At 30.4% G+C, this 19,389-nt stretch overlaps 1 protein-coding gene across 10 annotated transcripts in view; it reads right to left on the bottom strand.

Moving 5' to 3' along the window:
• LOC134728139 (TNF receptor-associated factor 4-like) overlaps positions 1-19,389 on the bottom strand; it is a 54,901-nt gene that overhangs the window by 12,169 nt on the left and 23,343 nt on the right. For 4 of the 10 annotated variants that reach the window (XM_063592592.1, XM_063592594.1, XM_063592595.1 and 1 more), the window contains exon 2: positions 17,345-17,396. In XM_063592592.1, the coding sequence (XP_063448662.1) occupies positions 17,345-17,396 (52 nt within the window). Of the gene's footprint in view, positions 1-4,135; positions 4,239-6,731; positions 6,755-8,088; positions 8,198-9,864; positions 9,996-13,180; positions 13,232-17,344; positions 17,397-18,727; positions 18,884-19,389 lie in introns of those variants that run through there. The other 6 variants (XM_063592593.1, XM_063592599.1, XM_063592603.1 and 3 more) reach the window with 6 other exon arrangements.

Here is a 19,389-nt window from a genome sequence, read left to right on the forward strand (position 1 = left end):
AGTGGCAAATGTTTCATGCATGTTCAGGACAAAATATACATGTAATAGAATACTAAAATCTAAAACAAAGACCTTACCATTTCTCAGTTTAAACATAAAGTTAATAGAAAACTTACTCCTCAAGAAGAATATTCATGTGAAACAATGTTAAGATGATGTTTGCACATAGATTATCAATACAAAATATGTCTAATTCACAATGATAAAAATTATATATAGGTAGATATGATAAGTAAGAATGACTTTGATGGAATTTGTTTTATTTGATAAAGTAAAGATAAACACCTGGCACAGGTATTTCATACCTGTCCGAAAAACATCAAAGACCACCAATACACAAAAATTTACATCACATCAATAGACAGTTCAATATGTACAAAAAGGTAAACATTACACCTGAAAAATTTAAAAATGATAAATATGCATTGAACATGAAATGTCCAAAGGCTTTAAAGTTCATTAAAATTAATTTTAAAAAGGTACTTCTTTGTTCTTGTTTATAAACAAAATGAAATATGTGATAAATTAGTAAGCTATGTCAAGAACTTTACCAAATGGAAATAGCAAACATTTTTGCTGAGCTTGCAGTATTGTGCACTAAAACATTTGGTCCACTTATCAAATGTCTTTATTTGAAGAAGTTTCCCATAATTGTTTCCCTAAAATCAATTGCTTGTTGTAATTTTCCTTTTTCTCAAATTATATGTAAATAACATTCTAACAAGAATGTGTCCTCAGTACACGAATGCCCCACTCGCACTATCATTTTCCATGTTCAGTGGACCGTGAAATTGGGGTAAAAACTCTAATTTGGCATTAAATTTAGAAAGATCATATCATAGGGAACATGTGTACTAAGTTTGAAGTCGATTGGACTTCAACTTCATCAAAAACTACCTTGACCAAAAACTTTAACCTGAAGCGGGACAGACGGACAAACGAACGGACAAAGGAACAGAAGGACGAACGGACGCACAGACCAGAAAACATAATGCCCCTCTACTATCGTAGGTGGGGCATAAAAAACATAATGCTCCTCTACTTTTGTAGGTGGGGCATAAAAACATTTTTTTTAAAAGAAAGAAAAATCAAAGAAATTCACATCCAACTGAAATCTCAATTTTAGCTAGTTTTATAGAATATCAGTCAAAAATAGAGTTACTGACCTTTTTAAGTGTCACATAAGCCCCAAATTTAAAAAAAAAAGAAGCTTACTTTTTAGCTACAGTTTGCTTCAAACTGGTTATTGTTTTATTGTTTAAAGTCATTTTATCATAAATTTTACTGTTGATAGTCATGCAAGTACCTCTGCATTTCCACCCTTAATTTTTCAAGACGTATTAAAATGGGAAAATCTCACAGAAATTAAAACTATACATCAAAAAGTTTTTAAATATAACATAATAAACTACTGTCAATGTCTTTGTATGTATAAATACTATGTAAAATATCATTGTATGTATAAATACTATGTAAAATATCATATTACAATATTTTCACTGTCCCTTTATAACCATGATTAAACTGTAGGTATCATATGAAATTTTCTCAGCTCGTCAACTGGAAATATTTGACATTTAAGTTATCTGTCCTTATTATGATCAAAGTCCACTATGAAATATCTCAACTGATAAAATTTGTCAGAAACTTCAAGTAAAACTAAAACTAAAACCGCAAAAAGAAATCTGTTTGTATCTTTCTACCTCCTTAATTAAATGTGAACATAGTGAAATAATTTGCATTATTGTGAAAAATCTAACTCTAAAGTAGTTGGAACACCTCCAAGCATTTTCCCACCCTCCCACCTTCTTCCCTCAAATATTTATGAAAAAATAAGATCAAAATTCAGCATAATAATTTGTATTTCCCAATTCTCTAAAAATCTATCTCTTGAATCTGATTGCCAATTACTGTGAATTCATTATTTTTCTTGGGGTACCAATTTTCATGGAGTTCGTTGGCATAACCATTAAAATAAATATTCACAAAAATACAAGATTTTTTCTCAATCCACGAAGACAAATGAATCCACATGATGATCTAACAACTGAGATAGTCCTAATTTAAAGTTCTACAACTGAAAAGCATACCTCTGCTGGGGGTCTGCATATCAATCTCACTAACTTTTTTCAATTACATGTATTGATTCGTAATATGTTATTTACATTTGATTCATTGTAAAATAGCTATGTTCCATCTCTTTCATATTGATTTCAATGTATTTAACAAGGATTGACAGCCTTCACCATTTACTTGATGGCTTCATAAAATATTCAAAATGAAAGACATTTTTGTGTTAAATAATTCAACAAAAGCTAACAAAAGTCACAAACTTACATGGTTTGCTTACTGTTTTTGTACAATAATACTTTATGTACCCCCTACTTAGCTGAGAATGTATCTTTCAAAAGTTGACAATAAAAGTATAATGCCGTGGTTATATATAACAAAAATAGTTCTATGAGAAAAGGGTACAATAAGTCAAATGGTTTTTGATCTACAATTAATTTGTTCCTTTTTAAAACACCTCCTACAAAACCTGCATTGAATGAAACATTTAATTTTTGCACAAAATATATATTGACAAATAAGCTTACCTACGATTTAAATTCTTATTCCATTGATAAATAATCTGCAACGTCAGCACTATTTGAGATCGTCTAAGTGCAAAGATTATGAAAACAAACCCACTTAGACAATGTTCTATTCAAAATCTACAAAGTTAGTTTACTTTTCCAAGGGAAATAACTGCAATGAATATACATCTCAATTTTTGTATCTCAACTAAAAAGTTTTTCTTCTCTCTTAGTTTTTACATAATAAAAAAATTTCAATATTGAAACTTAAGTGCTGAACAGGCTTAAATTTAGGTGGTCCATCCTTTTTTCAAACTGACTGTTCTTCTACATAATTAACAAATATCAACAGTCACAGATCATTGTAAACACATGAACCTGACTGAGTGCTTATGCTGCATTCAAAACAAAAAGTAATATCAAGAAACTTTATAAATAAATTGCTCCACCACTGAACAAATCACTTTCAGAAACATTTCCACTTGACAATATGACATAGGACAAACACCATCAGTTATTGACCATTCAACCAATGTCCAAATGATAAATCAATGACTTACACTTTTGAACTGCTTCTGGAAATCATATAAGGGTTCAAGACTGGTCAGTAAACTTCAGCAATTTGACCTGGCTGACCAGAGTCAAATTGTGACCATATATCAACCAATTTATAAATAAAATTTCTATAAACTGTATACTGCCAAAACCAGGTCTATAAATTGTAAACTGCCAAAACCAGGAATCTTTTATTTTGTCAATTTCATGATTATATAGTGAAGTATTTGTCAACATGAATAAAACATCATTAAAATAGAATGGACAAAGAATTTATTGACAAGGTGACATCTGGTTGTGTGACAACTCATCTTTTTACTAAATACGCCTCATTTACTTCATACTTACAAACTATCTGGGTTTAACATGATATTGTATGAATAGTACTATAATCTTCAATTCTATTGTCACCCCAGATGTGGTATACATGTATTAAATATTCTTATATTGTCATTTTCAGTTCTTGATTCAATCTGAAGATTCAATAAATTCAGATTAATCATAAATTATTTAATAATTTGTGATTTAGCATTTTAGCATAAAAAAATCATAGTTTATACTAGTGTCAAGCTTATTGAACAGGTCAACAGTTCAACCGATACAAACTTTAGTATTTTTTCTTCATGATTTATACAAATTTTTAGCATAAAATCGTCAGATAATTTTCACCAAGCTTCTCCCACAACAATATAATCTGTTTAATGGAATTAAGCTTCTTTTTAAAAAATCCAGTATCGCCCCAGGAATGTAATCTAGTATAATTTTTTTTTTTAAAAGTGAAGATTTATAATTCTCCATAGATTAGAACTAATCATGCAGCTCGCTTTGAAGATTTTTTTTCTGTAATGCTTGTGAAAAAAATATATTGTTCTTCAAGAATCCACAAACAATTAAACAAATTAAAGACTTCAAAATTATTTGTTTTTACCAAATAATTCTACATTTTAATTAAATTCTTAAAAAAAAATCTATAATATAAAAGCCAAATAAGCCTATGAACATACCTCCTTGTTTTTCCTCCTCTAAGACATGAATCACCCAATGATCAACTTATCTATATTCACTGCAGAACATGCAATGTTCATTTCAAGTCAGATTTAAATTTTACACTGGATTATAAAGATTTGGTTTAAATAATAGCTAGTAAATTCAATCTTATCACTATTATCTATCAATCTGTTACTTTAAAACTTCAAAGAATTTAAAGTGATTTTAACAAGGAAAATTATCACAGAATACCTGTCCAGACAATTAGTAAAGTAAGGAAGGTAATGTAATGGTGAGACCCTAGCGAGGGACTTTGACATCATAGGAGTTTAGTGATGACATTATTTTGTAAATCAGTTAATTTCAATCTTGTGCAAATATCTCCCAAATAAAAAGGAAAATTTAAGAAGAGAAATTGTTTTGAAGCAATTATGAATGCAAATTTTCAAAAAATAACCTAGCGACAAAACAAAACAAAGATAATATTGACCCCAACTCCCCCCCCCCCAAAAAAAAAAACCCAACCAGTGACAAATAATGGTAGTTTTTGAGCGAATTTCATCTGCTTACCTCAAAAAGTTACTGAGGCAAAAACAGAGACAGAAGAGGTTTAAGTCATATTTCATTTGGACAGCAACCAACAATGCATGGTAAGAAAAAAAATCTCAAGAGGCCATAACATAACCTTCAACAATGACCATCAATTTTACATCACTATTTTAGGTACGGGGTAAGAGCTGGTAGTTGTTAAATGTTGCTCCTAAACAGTTTCAGAGGAGATGACAAACATTGTGTCCAGTAATTTTAAAAGTAATTCCCCAATGGAGCCTCAATAATATAAGTAAATAAATATTGACAGGTTAAGTGGATAAATAAAAGTGTATTACACCTGTGATGTTGACCATTACCACATTTTATGTATAGTAAATGTTTGATAACATAGATACCTCTATTCTGAGTCACAGCTAGCGGCTTTTTGCTGTGAGCTGACCAATTGGTCCTAACCTTATCAATAAAGCATTATTAACAACTCTCAAACGTCCATTTTAAGACATACATTTAATAGATTGCCATTGAAATAAGTATTTATCATTTTGTCTTCTCACATTAAATTCTCCTAAATTTGACTTTAAAATTGACCAGATATTAAATTTCATCCTCTTTTCACCTGCCAATGACTTAGTCATCGAAACCTGTCAAAAAATTTACTGACTACTTAATTGGCCTATATATTAAGTGATTCATATAATTATGGGACTTATAATGCTGGATAGATTTCCTTGTCTTTTGTAAAAATCAAATACACTATGAATTTGTTAGGATTTTAAAATCTGACAAAAATTGTGTTTGTTTAGAAAAGAAGACAATCTTTTAATTCTCACAATTATCTTATTTTAAATTTATTAATCATTTAATAAAATTACTAGTTTCAATTTTATTTTTACTTGCAAATCAAAAGCTTAGCGTAAATCAATACTTTGACCTTGAAAACATATATATTCCAATTTACTGTTTTAACATATTTAATGTATGTTTGGCTTTGATGTTGTAATACTTATATTCAATTTTAATGATGGACAAAATGATTGTTTTTAAATTGCTTGTACCCCCAGCAGACAGTATTACTTACCAATCAAACAATTAGCCTATAAAGCAAACTTGAAATGGAACCAAGATTTAAGGCTTTTAAAGCATATTGCCTCAGTAAAATGTAAAGAATTGAATCAAGTTGAATCAGACTCAGAACACTGCTTTGATCTGTGTCAGAAACATAGATACTAACATACATAAGTATAAAATTGAGAATAAAATTGAGAATGGAAATGGGGAATGTGTCAAAGAGACAACAACCCGACCATAGAAAAAAAACAACAGCAGAAGGTCATCATGTATATGTTTCTGGAACCATTAGCAAGGTCTGCAATCATAAACATTAATTATTCTTAAAGTGACAAATAACAATGACCAAGTACAGCTTATCATACATGCCTCTTGCAAATAAAAACCCAATAATGTACTCAAAATTGAAAATTAGAATCAAAAACTGAATTTTACACTTACTTACGAAATTTATAAATTGTTTGCTCCACAAAAATCCTGCTTGCCAAATATTTATTTCATCAATCAATTGAATGTGATGATTTAGTCACTAAAAGCTGCAAGCTACTTCATAAATTTCAATTTAATAATCCATAAATCATCCGCATTCAAAACAGATTGGCAGAAAGTGGTAGTTTAATCAAAATTGAAGTGTGCATGAAACTCTTTAGGTGTATATAAATCTAGCATTAATCTTTGAAGTATCTGTTTTATTTCTGATAAATATTAATAAAACTAACTTTGAATAACCATATAATTTAATTGATTGACAGCAACTGTTGAGTGAAGAAGAAAATATCTAACTTCAATACATTAGCTTATTCTTCTTTTTTTTAAGAAAAAACTCCAAGGGGAGATAATTCTGATCTATACATCTAACTATAAATTATATTTTGTTAATCACCATTTATTATTTCATATATCTTTTAATTAATCATGCCAAATATCTGCCAAAAATATGAGCATTAAATTTTTAAAGTTAACTGCACAAAATGAGGAAAATTTGTAACCTACCTGAATTTTAAATGAAAGAAATTACACCAAGGTTGAAGTCAATTTTGCCTTGAATTAAATTTTCCAGATAGAATTCCTGCTTCCCTGATCTCTAAGTTATGACTTGATAAGAGATTAACAGCTACTTTTTACAATATGTTGGGTTAAGATATGGAAATTATTACCTGCAATTAACTCTATCTAGATCATAATACACCTGCCTGCTCACCTGAGATAGGAACCAGATCTCTAACAGTACTGAATGGTACTTCAACAAATATAACATATGGTGCATAGACACTCTATAAAATATCTTTCTTCTTGATTCATTATCAAATTCAATAAGACAGCCATAGATTTCTTTTAAAAGCTATGATTAATTTCTTATTAGCTTTTGTTCCAGTGGCAAACATTACATGAATGTTCAGGACATGTCAAAGCTATGATAATAGCCATCATTTAGAAGTTGCATGCTCTCTACTATAAACATTCTGCAAGTGTGACAGATCTTTAATTTATTTAAAGACAAAAGTCAAAGACCCTCTATTCTTTACATTACAGCTTTATAAATGACTTTTTGTTTTCTTCAAGAGGAAAAATGTTCACTGGAAAATTTAAGTGGTCTGTTCCATTATTTGAACCCGGCTTAGGAGAAGCTTCAGATCTGTCACCCCCACTTAGATCACCAGATCCTCTGTTTCTATACTTGATGGACAAAACCAATATTTGACTTTACAGAAGCTGATGACAGCTCGTAATCTAATGTAATGTAAACTTCCTAATCAATGGAGCAAACAAACAGTAAATACAGAGATTTGACAATGGTCAGTTTATCTTCTGTTAAGTGCAATGTACTTATGCATTCAACTACAATATCGTAAAACATTGTAATGGGTAGCATAGGGTTTTCAAAAATCTTTATTTCACGTGTTTTCATGCTTGAAACTCATCATTATCAGTCTCTATAAGTGCAAATAGGGGGGGGGGGGGGGGGGAATTATGTATAGAATTTAAAACCAAAATGTCTTTGTTTAATGGCCATTTTATTTCCTATTCATCTGTGCATATAACCCCCTCTTTTCTGATCCTCATTGTAAAATTTAACATATGTAACTATTAAGCCAAATGTTTGTTTTCTTTACTATTATTTCAAATATAAGTAGATAAACAACAATAAAATTATAGGTAACTTGAATTCGGTCAAACTGTTTATCTATTTTTCACATACTGCATAGTCAGCTATAAAAGGTTCCTAAATGACAAATGTGAAACAATTCAAACAAGAAAACTTAGATTGCCAGATTTATGCACAAACTAATTGCTTTATTTTATTATCTGCCAGGCGAGCCATAATTTAATGGAATATATAGAAGCTTACCTTCTTCAGTCTCATCATAACAAATCATTCAACAAAAGTTCTAAATCCAAACTGGTCAAAACTTGTATACCACTGACTATGGACGAACAAAAATCTCCCCTGACCATAACAGACCCATGTTTATCCCGTAGGAGAATAAGTACTAATTGCTGATATTAAGATCAAAGGAGAACTGACCCAGAATCTATAACACTATAAAATTACATGTATTTGTAATAAGTAATTACTGATGTTATCAAATAGATGTCCTGGCTTTCATCAGGGATACTTTATGGGCAGTGGGCAGTGAAAGGTTGGGATGTTATGATTTTCATAAGGGATAGTTTGGGACATATTTTGTCTATCTATAATACTATGAAATTACATGATTGTATTTTTAATGCATTATCGGTAATTACTGAAGTAATCAAAGTAATGTCCTGGCTTTCATCAGGGATACATTATGGCAGTGGGGATGAACGATTATATGCATGTTATGGTTTTCAAAAGGGATAGATTGGGAAATATTTTAAGCATCTATAATACATGTATTTTTTAAAAATAAATCATCTGTAATTACTGAGGCATTCAAATCTGACTTTCATCAGGGATACATTATTGAGAAAAGGTTGGCATTTTATGACTTTCATGAGGGTTTATTTTGAAACATTTTATATTTTCCAGCTCATAACAGAATTTGTGAAACTTAATAAAACATATTTGCATGCCACTCCTAATCTTATCATGCACTACATGTCAAGATTATTTCTTCTAATGCATATGGAAATTTTACAGCAAATGATTTATAAATTATTCCATATACCACATCTAATTAAGAAAGGGACCGATTTTAAAGGTTTTTCTTCTTTAAAATCAAAAATTTTTAGAGTCACATTAAGTCTGACTATATAAAACCTCGTTGAAATACATGTGAAATTGAGAATGGAAATGGGGAATGTGCCAAAGAGACAACAACCCGACCAAATAAAAAAACAACAGCAGAAGGTCACCAACAGGTCTTCAATGTAGCGAAAAATTCCCACACCCGGAGGCGTCCTTCAGCTGGCCCCATGTTTAGGGACATATCAAAACACACCCAGAATCTGGAATTGGGGAGGAGCAGACTTATTTCTCCTAAAAATTGAAAATGTTTCTTTAATGACTATTAGTTAATTATTAAATGAATAACAAAATCTTCATTAATTTTCCAGTAAAAACATATGTTTTTAATGCATGATTCACAAATAAATGACAGAAAAGTTACCTACCTCAAGTTTATGGTTAGAAAACATTGGTTTTTATCGTTTTACTACATATTCAGTCCCGCTAAAACTTATCTGTACACTAACAAGTTGTATTCTTTAAAAGTGGCTTATCAAATTGAAGGAAATAATTGTTGAATAAAAGAAGGAAATAAAAATGTGACAATAAGAAAACTAATTTACCTGGCTTCTTGACGCACCTTTTTGACTTCCCTGATATCTGATTAACATTGTTCAAATTAATGTTCGGCCACATTTTATTCTTATTTTATTTCTCTTAAATTTCAATTTCTACTGAATGAATAGCACTTAAATGTCACAATGGAGTTTTTAATAATTTCAATTTAATTATTTTAATTAATATCAAAGATAAATCTTTCCACTTATATTTTCTTGTCAATGTTTCTGTAAAAAAAATAAAGTATAAACTTCTACATTGTCCAAGACATAAAAATAGTCTCATAAATTAAGAGTTTTATTAAATTAAATTTCAAATTAATCAAAACACAATAAAATCCACTTTAAAAATACATACCCTAGAACAGCCTTTCAAGATCAACCGCAGTTCAAAAATTAAATCCAATTTTCATCAACAATAAATTTTTATTTTTAACCTGTCAGCTCTTTAAAGTTTTTTAAATTTCAAAATCATTTTTGAAATCTTACTCATATAGTCATAATAGGTGAGATAAACACAACTTTTCTGAAGATAAGTGTAAATTGACATGGTTTAATAAAACAAACAAAAAGATTTACTTTTCAAATCTTATAAAAGTATTATGTCATGTTTGTCCATAGAGTAAGTACATGGGTGGTTTACACCACAAGGTGTTTTATTTCAATGCCACCTTAAACCATCTGTGGCCAGGTAAAAATCCTTAGAATCAACATTAAATATGGGATTAAGTACTGGTCAAGACAGCTAATCAGCTAACAATACAATTACCTCCAATCAGATTAGGGTGGATTTTTAATTCTATATCCTTAATGGCATTGGATGTGACACTTCACATAAATATCGCATTAACACAGCAGTAGTCGTAACAGTAACTAACGCCATTTTTGTATCTGACATCCCCAACTATTACGGACAGGAAGTAATAACCTTTGTTGGTACAGGTGAAAACCGCTACCTGATTGATTTTAGATCAAAATAATTGAGACGATAAACAGAAGGAGAAAATTTCTTTTTAAAAGTGATGATATTGATCTAGTTTTTACAATTTATTGGAAATTAATGAGAGTTTATTAAGTCCCAATGGATGAATTATGACTGCTTTCTACAAATTTATCTCCGACTAAATACATCAATTAATTAAACAAACTAATCAATAGGGCTGTACTCAAAACCTTTCTCATTTCTAGTTTGATTTTTTAATAAAATGTTCCTGGAATTTCCAAATGCGTTTGTATTCAATACATGTATAAAGCCTACATTTTCTAAAAGAAAGACAGGATTTTTTAGAAAATATATTATCTGAAGTCTGAAGAATGATAATTAAGATAGGGTCAGAAATGTCTTAAATTACCTCTATTTTCCCACATTAATTCAATGTTTTGCTGTAAGCTTAAAGGTTGTATACAGAGCTTAAAGGTTGTATACAGTTTAACTGTAAGAAGTACATAAAAAACAAATAATCAAAAATCAGTAATATATAGATCTTCATTTTTTTTTTATTTAGATTCTTTTTGTAGAATTATTTTCAATTTAAAAACAACACTATCATCGACAAACAATGCTAAGGTATATGGTTGAGATTTACAACAAATGGTCAAGTTAGTACCATTTTTACACATGGAGTTTTTGTTGTTGTTTTTTTAACTCATGTTTAACCACTATGCCTTCAATTTACAAAATCCAAAACAACCAGTTTATCAAGCAACCCAATAATTCTTTAACCCTTGTTTTTTATCCAATGTTTTTCTTTATCCCTAATTATATTTTTTAACATTCTTATCTAGAATTTGACACCCAGACATTATCCACCCAACAGATGGTTTTCAGGGGAAAATTCATCCATATATTGACAAAACGGCTGTTATTGAATATCTGAGTATCTCAAACCTATGATAGAGATAAATGATCCTATTGCTTTCTCCGATTATCTAGGTTGTCTAACGAAGCAGCATTACTTGTCAATAAATCCATTTTCTGACTTTATAAACTTGTATTTTGAATAATTAAATAGACCATAACATATCAATTTCTTCATTTTTACATAGGACAAGCATCATTTGTTTCTGAGTAGCAAATTGGCAACATCTGCCTGGCAACTCTTTTGTTAAAACATCAGTAAATCAATGGAAAAATTTTGTACCTACTCAAAAATAACACAAATTCCTACTGACTAGTACAAAATGATAGTCTACTTGATTACATTTATAGAATTATTTTTTATTATTTCATTTAATGGTGTTTTTCTGTAATAAGGTGGTCACATATTTACAATGTCGCCTATTTCTATAGCGATTGATTGCCATGTGTAACATATGGATGATGGCTTCACAGAGAAAATTTATAGAGATTAAAATCATTTAATCAGATACAAACTCCTTTTTGATAGGCTTAAAAACATAAATAACAAATGGACTTACACATTCAAACTAATGATAGGGTATTTATATGGCTATAAATATTTTTCAAGACCATTTTATGTCCATGTTTAATGGTTATGCGAAGGTCTTTTGGTATGGATTTCATTCAATTCTCATTTCACATATAGGCAAAATATTTTGTTAATTTTCAAAATAATTTAAGCTTGAAATTGAAAGCTTGTGCTGCCATCATGCCAGGACTTATTGGTTTTACTGCAATAGACTGCAGTTGTATATTTCTAATTTGTTTCTATCAAATGTATTCACAGATCCGGGGGGGGGGGGGGGGGGGGGTGTTCCGGTGTTTGAATTCCCCCTATTTTTGGACGATCAATGCATTTGAATGGGGACATGTAGTTAGAAACCCCCCTTTTTATCCTGGATTAGGAATCCCCCTTTTTAAAATGGTTCCATCCGCCCCTGAAATGTGTGTGAGGTGTCTTGGTTGCGGAGTGGTATAAGTAGTTGAACTACTGTATCACTGGCCAGTCAACACTGAGACTGGGAGTAAGAATCCTGCTCTTGGCACCATTATCTTATTTGACTAGGATTGTTAAATTTCCTACCAAAGGTTGTGATCTCTCTCCAAGCACTCCGGCTTCCCCCACAAATTAAAACTGATAGCCACAACTAGCACCAAAATGTTGAAAGCAGCGTTAAACACCAATCAATCAATCAATCAAATGTTAAGAAGCATGTAAATAATGTTATTAATACATGTAGTTTTAAATAGTATTTTTGTTTTAGGCTAACCCCCAGGATATTTAGTCTCTTAATATCGTTTTTCTCACTGTTGAAGGCCAAACAGTAACCTAGAGTTGTTAATTTCTATGTCATTTAGTATCTTGTGAAAAGTAATTATTGTCTCATTTGCAATCATACCACATCTTCTTATTTTTGCATCTCCACAATTTTTGTAGCCTACGGAATGTCTCACTGATGTATAGGGTACCCAACATCTTTTTCAAATAGGTCATTATTGTTACTTATTTTGTAATAAACATAGTGATGATTTTTCTGTATGTTTGTATTGTTGGTTAGCTGTCTAAATGACATGATTTCCTCAATTGACTCACAAAATTAACATAAAATAGTGATAGCTCAAGCATTGTTGTCTTTGAATCTATTGGTATACTGATTATGCGATAGACAACTGGTGCATACAGCTAGGTATCTACTACAACTATTTTACCATATGACAAACATAGATAGGTGTTAGTTCACATTTATCTTTCAATATTAATAAAAATAAATACCTGACTTATCATTTTCTCAAAGACAACATCCTGCATTTTTAGTCCTGGGATGTGTATGGCAGGGAGGACTAAGCCTAAACTGGTGTATATTTAATTGTGAATCATAACGTTTCCATTGATTATACATTACTAATCCTGATACTTTGTTTTATAGTGATTCACTTGTTATTCATCAATCAGTCTCCATTGATGTATTGTCAGTGAACCCCACAGGAACATTTTCTGTTCAGGAATGCATAACTGATAATTCTGCACTATTACTATACTTGGTATATATATAATGGTTGATCAATAATAAGTCATTGTTTCTAAGATGCATAAAACACATTACATGTCATACAGTGGCACATCCAGAATGTTCATAAGAGAAGGGCTCAGTGACTGCCTATGAGGGGGCTTGATACAGTCATGCTTCAGTGATTCACAATATAAAATATACAATTTTCCACAAAAAGGGAAGCCCAGGCCCCCTGCTCCTCCTAAATCTACCTCTCTCATTCCTTCCAATTTATTAAGCGTATAAGTTAAGGACTTTTACTTTTAAAATTAGGTAAAATATAAGAAGATGTGGTATGATTATAATTACTGATAGACCACTATCTATTAAAGACCTATTTACATTAAATGAGCGAAGAATAACAGACCGATCAATGGCTTTCAATCATATATTGAGCCAAACCAATACAGCTTTATAAGATCTCAGGATGATCCAATATGAAACATTACATCAAAGAAAATATAGCCGTAAAAGTATCTTCATCCACAAGAGCAGAGCCAGCCATTTTCAAAAAGGGGATTCCCATCCCAGCATATAGGGGGGTTTCAACCATGTCCCCATTCAAATGCATTGATCGTCCATATATCATATACATATAGGGGGGGGGTTCCAACCATGTCCCCATTCAAATGCATTAATCGTCCATATATCATATACATATAGGGGGGTTCCAACCATGTCCCCATTCAAATGCATTGATCGTCCATATATCATATACATATTTCGGAGCGACTGGAAATTGAACTAGGTCAAAAAGACTTTCTTGCATGCTAGACAATTAGAAGGAAAAAGGAGCAAGTTGATGCTACTGGAATAATTAACCCAATAAATATTGATTTTTGCAAAAATAAAACCATTGTGTGTATTGTGTTTCATTTAAATATTATTTAAATACATCAAAGATAATCAAAACTTTAAATAAACATAAAGGATCTAATTTACCTGAAATAATGGAATTTGTTCCCTGGTTTATAGTTGTAAGTTAACAATATGTAAACTCCATCTATGTATTAAACAAATATTTTATAGTCGTTAGCTGTAAGTTCAAATAGACCATATTTTATCCTCAATTTTTTAACAGCATCCAATCAATATTGATGAAAACACTCATGTGATCATCAGCTTGAGTCTGAATCTTTGAAATGTTTTTTATCCAGCTGTAGAATTAAGGACATTAGGAAGCTCATTATTTTCATGCTTCATTATGAATTTTATTGAACTAAGCCTCCAAGCATCAGTTGAGTTGGGGAATTTGAGAACAAAACAATTCATTAAAAAACATAAAAAGTATAATTAACAAGAAATATATTGATGCATCAGTAATTTATAATCCCAAAGCACTATTTGTACCCCGGACTTCCTGTATTTGATTAAAGATGTCATTTCCAACTGAAGAGAGAGAGAGATTAAAAACTAAATGGGAAAAAACACTAAAAATCTTTTATCTCAGATTACATCGGAAAATTATCATAAAAAGGAAATTCAGTAGTTCACTAATAAGATCAACCCACTTTAATACCAAAATTTCTTTCTGAATTTGCACAAAATATTTGCACCTTAACATGCCCAAAACACTACATATAATTGTTAAACAACAGCTTATTCCTTTACTTGTGGTTTTGTCGAGTTGATGCAAGGATTGATGCATAGAAAATATGATACAAGTCCCTTTTCCATTCAAATTACTGTAAATTCGGAAATCATTGTGTGCATGATTTGTTTTTGCAATATTTGAAAACAGAACAAAATTCAAATCAAAGAATTCAAGAAAACGTGAATAAAGGTAAATATATCAGATACCAGATGCCAGTTCTTTATATAGTGGCTTTCACCCAGTCCCATTTTTTGCATTTATGAAAATTAACCTTGCAATAATTTCTTAATTAACAGTGCATAAATAAAGGCAATAGTAGTATACCGCTGTTCAAATTCATAAATCGATTGAGAAAAAACAAATCTGGGTTCCAAACTAAAACTTAAACTTAGACTACATTGTCTGAGTTCTAGAGCTTATTAATTTCTGTGCCACTAATTTGTGAACTTCATACTATTCTCAGACAACCCTCATACAGTTTAGTAAAATGCAATGACAGATTTCTAAAATTATGAGTGATTCTAGAAACTGAGAAAAGAACCCTAACTTTACACTTCACCATATTTCATTACCTAAATTATATTCCCACGTAATTATCACTTCAGCCATTTTATGTCATTTCAGACAACAAAATCAATTTCTTCATTGTTTTAAGGTTTTGTCTTCATCAGTTGCCATGGTTACCTTTGACTGTAAATTTTTATTATTACTGTAATTTTCTGGTGTAATATTTAATAGTATAAATATCATCTGATCAGCAATTGTTGGTAATAAGCATACTAAAAAATGTTTTTATGTGTTTAGATAATAACTATAAGAAGGACATTTGAGAATCAAAAGTTTATTGATATTTAAGGTTTTTATAATGGATATTTACTTTTTCTCAGACAAACATTTAACCAAAAAAGGTGAAAAATAAAGAGGCAGGACAGAGATTAAAACTAAAACAAAATGCAGAACAATATTTGTTATCCATCCTTTCCCCCTCCCCCATTAAAATCAAATGATATCCCCCTACATCAGAGGAATTGGTCTAGATATTGTGGCCCAATATATGTACCACTGAAATGATATTTTTTAAAAGAACTTGTAATTGTAAAATTGACAATACAATGATAAAAGGCTGCAAATATCTATAAATTTATTATAGAATCAAGTTTCTTAATTTGCATTAAAAAGCCTTTTACAAAGCTGAAAATTGATTATCCTTCAAATAATAAAAGGTATCATGTGTACAATAAGGTCAAAAGTATTGTTATTGAAACAGCTTACAAGTCAGAACAGGGACAGACTACCATTTATAGTAGAGGAGAGTTGTAACTTCAGCTGTTCAGAAAGTGGTAGAGCAATCTGTCATTTAATACACATCAAAGAAGATGCAACTTCATTAACTGGCCCATATCTAACCTTATAACCCAAAAGTATTTCAGAGTCTTCAATATCAAAGTGTGAAATTGACGTTAGTCCAACAATAGCAGTTCAGCTGGCCTGGTGGCCCTTCAAGAGCACCTGCTCATAAAAGGTAAACATCAAAGATTAGTCTCACCTGTGAAAATACTCTCATAAGGGAACAAACAACTACTGGTCAATTGGTCAAGGGTACTGTTATCCCACTGTCCTGTTATTGACAGCCAATTGTAACAGCTTTTTCTTTTGTATCACATTATTGTTTCATTATTCATAGTTCAAGCTGATGGCCGTTTTAAAGGGTACCATGTAAAGGGACAATGTGTACAAATAAGCTTTTATCATAGAGGGACAACAGCATATCTAGAACAGATTAGCTTTATCTGTCTGTGGATTACAAGCTGCAAGATTAGGTCTTGTATTACAAATTTGTATCAGAGATACCCATATTTTTCTGGTAAAGTTTTTATCGCAATTTAAAAAAATGACTAGATTTTGTTACATTAAAGCTATAGATTATCTTATAATAAAATCTAATTATTTTTTAATTTCCCCACAAACAAAATTTCATTGAGAAAAATTTGTTTTTCCATCAATTGACATTTCTTTAAAATAAATGAGCATATTTTTTAGCTAAATGTTCAAAATTCATCATATTTTCTAAAGTGAATATCAAGTATATGAATAAATCAAATCAATTTCACCCTCAAAATGTGTCTTTCTACAGAAATGATATTTTTCAAGTATTCTATCATTATAAGAGTCAATTTACCTCACACTAACAATGTACTACCTACAAATCTATTTGTTATTTCCGTGTAATCTAATTTAATTAATGATGTGGTCACTCACTTCAAATCAAACACAAACAAATATAGACACCTACCTGTGCATAATCAATGGCCTTGTCATCTTCTGGACATCGGAAAACTCCTGTGCTGTAAGCAGAAAACAAACTATTGTTATTGACCAAAAATATACAAAGCTTGTCGTTAATCTTGGCTAATATTATGTTTACTTGTTTATGAGCTAGTCATATTGATATACATCAGCATCAAAAATCTATTGTATTCACCTAAACATGATCGGACATCCACTCGACTCTCAGAAAATCTTTACAAAATTACTCAATTCTTAAATAAAACCCTGTCAAACACATCGGCGTCAAAAGGGATAAATATCCTGTATTATATTCATGTTTTTACACCGATCTGACAAAAACTGAAAGGCGGTCAGGCCTAAAACAAAGGGATAAAGCAGGTCCTTACATACAAAAGATATCTGTAACGGCCCAGTTTTTTCAACCGTAAACATCTGATTGATTTAACTGTTGATAGACGGATAAAACAACCAAACTTTATCCACTCACAATCTGAAGAGAAATTTAAATTTAACCGATTCTACTTTAGATGTACAATGTTTTCTTTATATGAGGGAAAAGTCTTTATTTGTTAAAACAAAACTAAAAATTGTCTTTGATGAATATAAATAAAGGTTTTAAAGTAAGATAAATACACATATCAGCTTACACTCTTGAGATAGGCTCAAGATTTACGAGCTACAAGTAAGAACAAAACATGAGAATTACTAATGTAGTATTTATACCTTATATAAATCAACAAAGAAAAAATATTATGTTTGAAATGATGCCAATTTTTCCCTAAAAGTGATAAAACTTTTCAAAGTTGGCGTGTTAATTTACTCTTTAAAAAAGAATCTTACCCAATTTTTCATTTTATCTCTCTAAAAATAGTGAGACATCATATTATGGTTATATTTATATTTAAAAGGAACCCAGTGTTAGATTACTGTCTAATTTTAGTGATGAAAATTTTCTTCCATTGTTGTAATTAAACATTTCTTTTATTAGAATCTTGTGCAATATTGATGACCTTCAATTTAAAAAAAAAAAAAATATGTAAAACAAATATTACTACTTTAAAGAATAATAGCTGGTTTTCAATTTTCAAACTTTAATACCTATTTCAGAAAAAAAAGTGTAAGAAAAAATCTTTTTTTTTTTACTGTGAATGATTATTATGCACTTCAACTTAGTACTTTATTTGGCCTTTTTAATTTATTCTTATTGAAGCATCATTGATGAGTCTTTTTGTAGACCAAAACATGCATCTCGCGCATATACAAAGTTTCAATCCTGGTATCTTAATGAAGAGCGTGTTTATTTATTACTGAACAGAATTATACATTTTAAAAAATTTCTAATTTAATATCAATTTAAGAAAAAAATGTATGAAAGAATAAAACTTACTTTGAATGTTTCTTGATAATTTTCAAGCTAGCCCTTATAAGATCCTGTCTCCCAAATGCTGGAGGGTCCCTAGAATTGGATAAACCAGGCATATCCCTGTTACTTATTACACCCATCATTTATGATGTGTATCCCCGAGAGTTTCATGGACAAATTAAATACCAACACCTTACTCAAAGTTTGAATAAATTAAAAAGTTTTGTTAACATGTTACGGGCAGATGGACAGACAGATGTATTTATTCTATCATCTGATTGGTTGACAATGTTTTTGAGAAAACTTTTCGCACACGACCAAAGACTACTTGCTAAAACTCTTTTTGTGGCTGCATTATTCAAATAACACTTCAAAGAAATTCTTCATCACTTTGCATGCTGTTATTTTCTTTTAACAAACACTTGCCGACACGCGCCTTTTACAGTTATTCATAGAATATTTGTGATCTTATCTGATATGCAGGTATTAACCCACCAAATCATCTATTATAATTTTATACAAAAGATTTTGAAAATTTTAAAAATCTATTGAAATTTTACGACAGTCATATAAATGGGAGTCCAGATTATAATTGTAAAGTAGTTATTATAAAACTGATTTGGTATGGTAATTATTGTGGTTCAGTGATCATTTTGTACTGCACTTACAACAGATGGATAGCTTGC

The sequence above is a fragment of the Mytilus trossulus genome, chromosome 8, assembly GCF_036588685.1.
Source record: "Mytilus trossulus isolate FHL-02 chromosome 8, PNRI_Mtr1.1.1.hap1, whole genome shotgun sequence".
Taxonomy (NCBI): Eukaryota; Metazoa; Mollusca; class Bivalvia; order Mytilida; family Mytilidae; genus Mytilus; species Mytilus trossulus.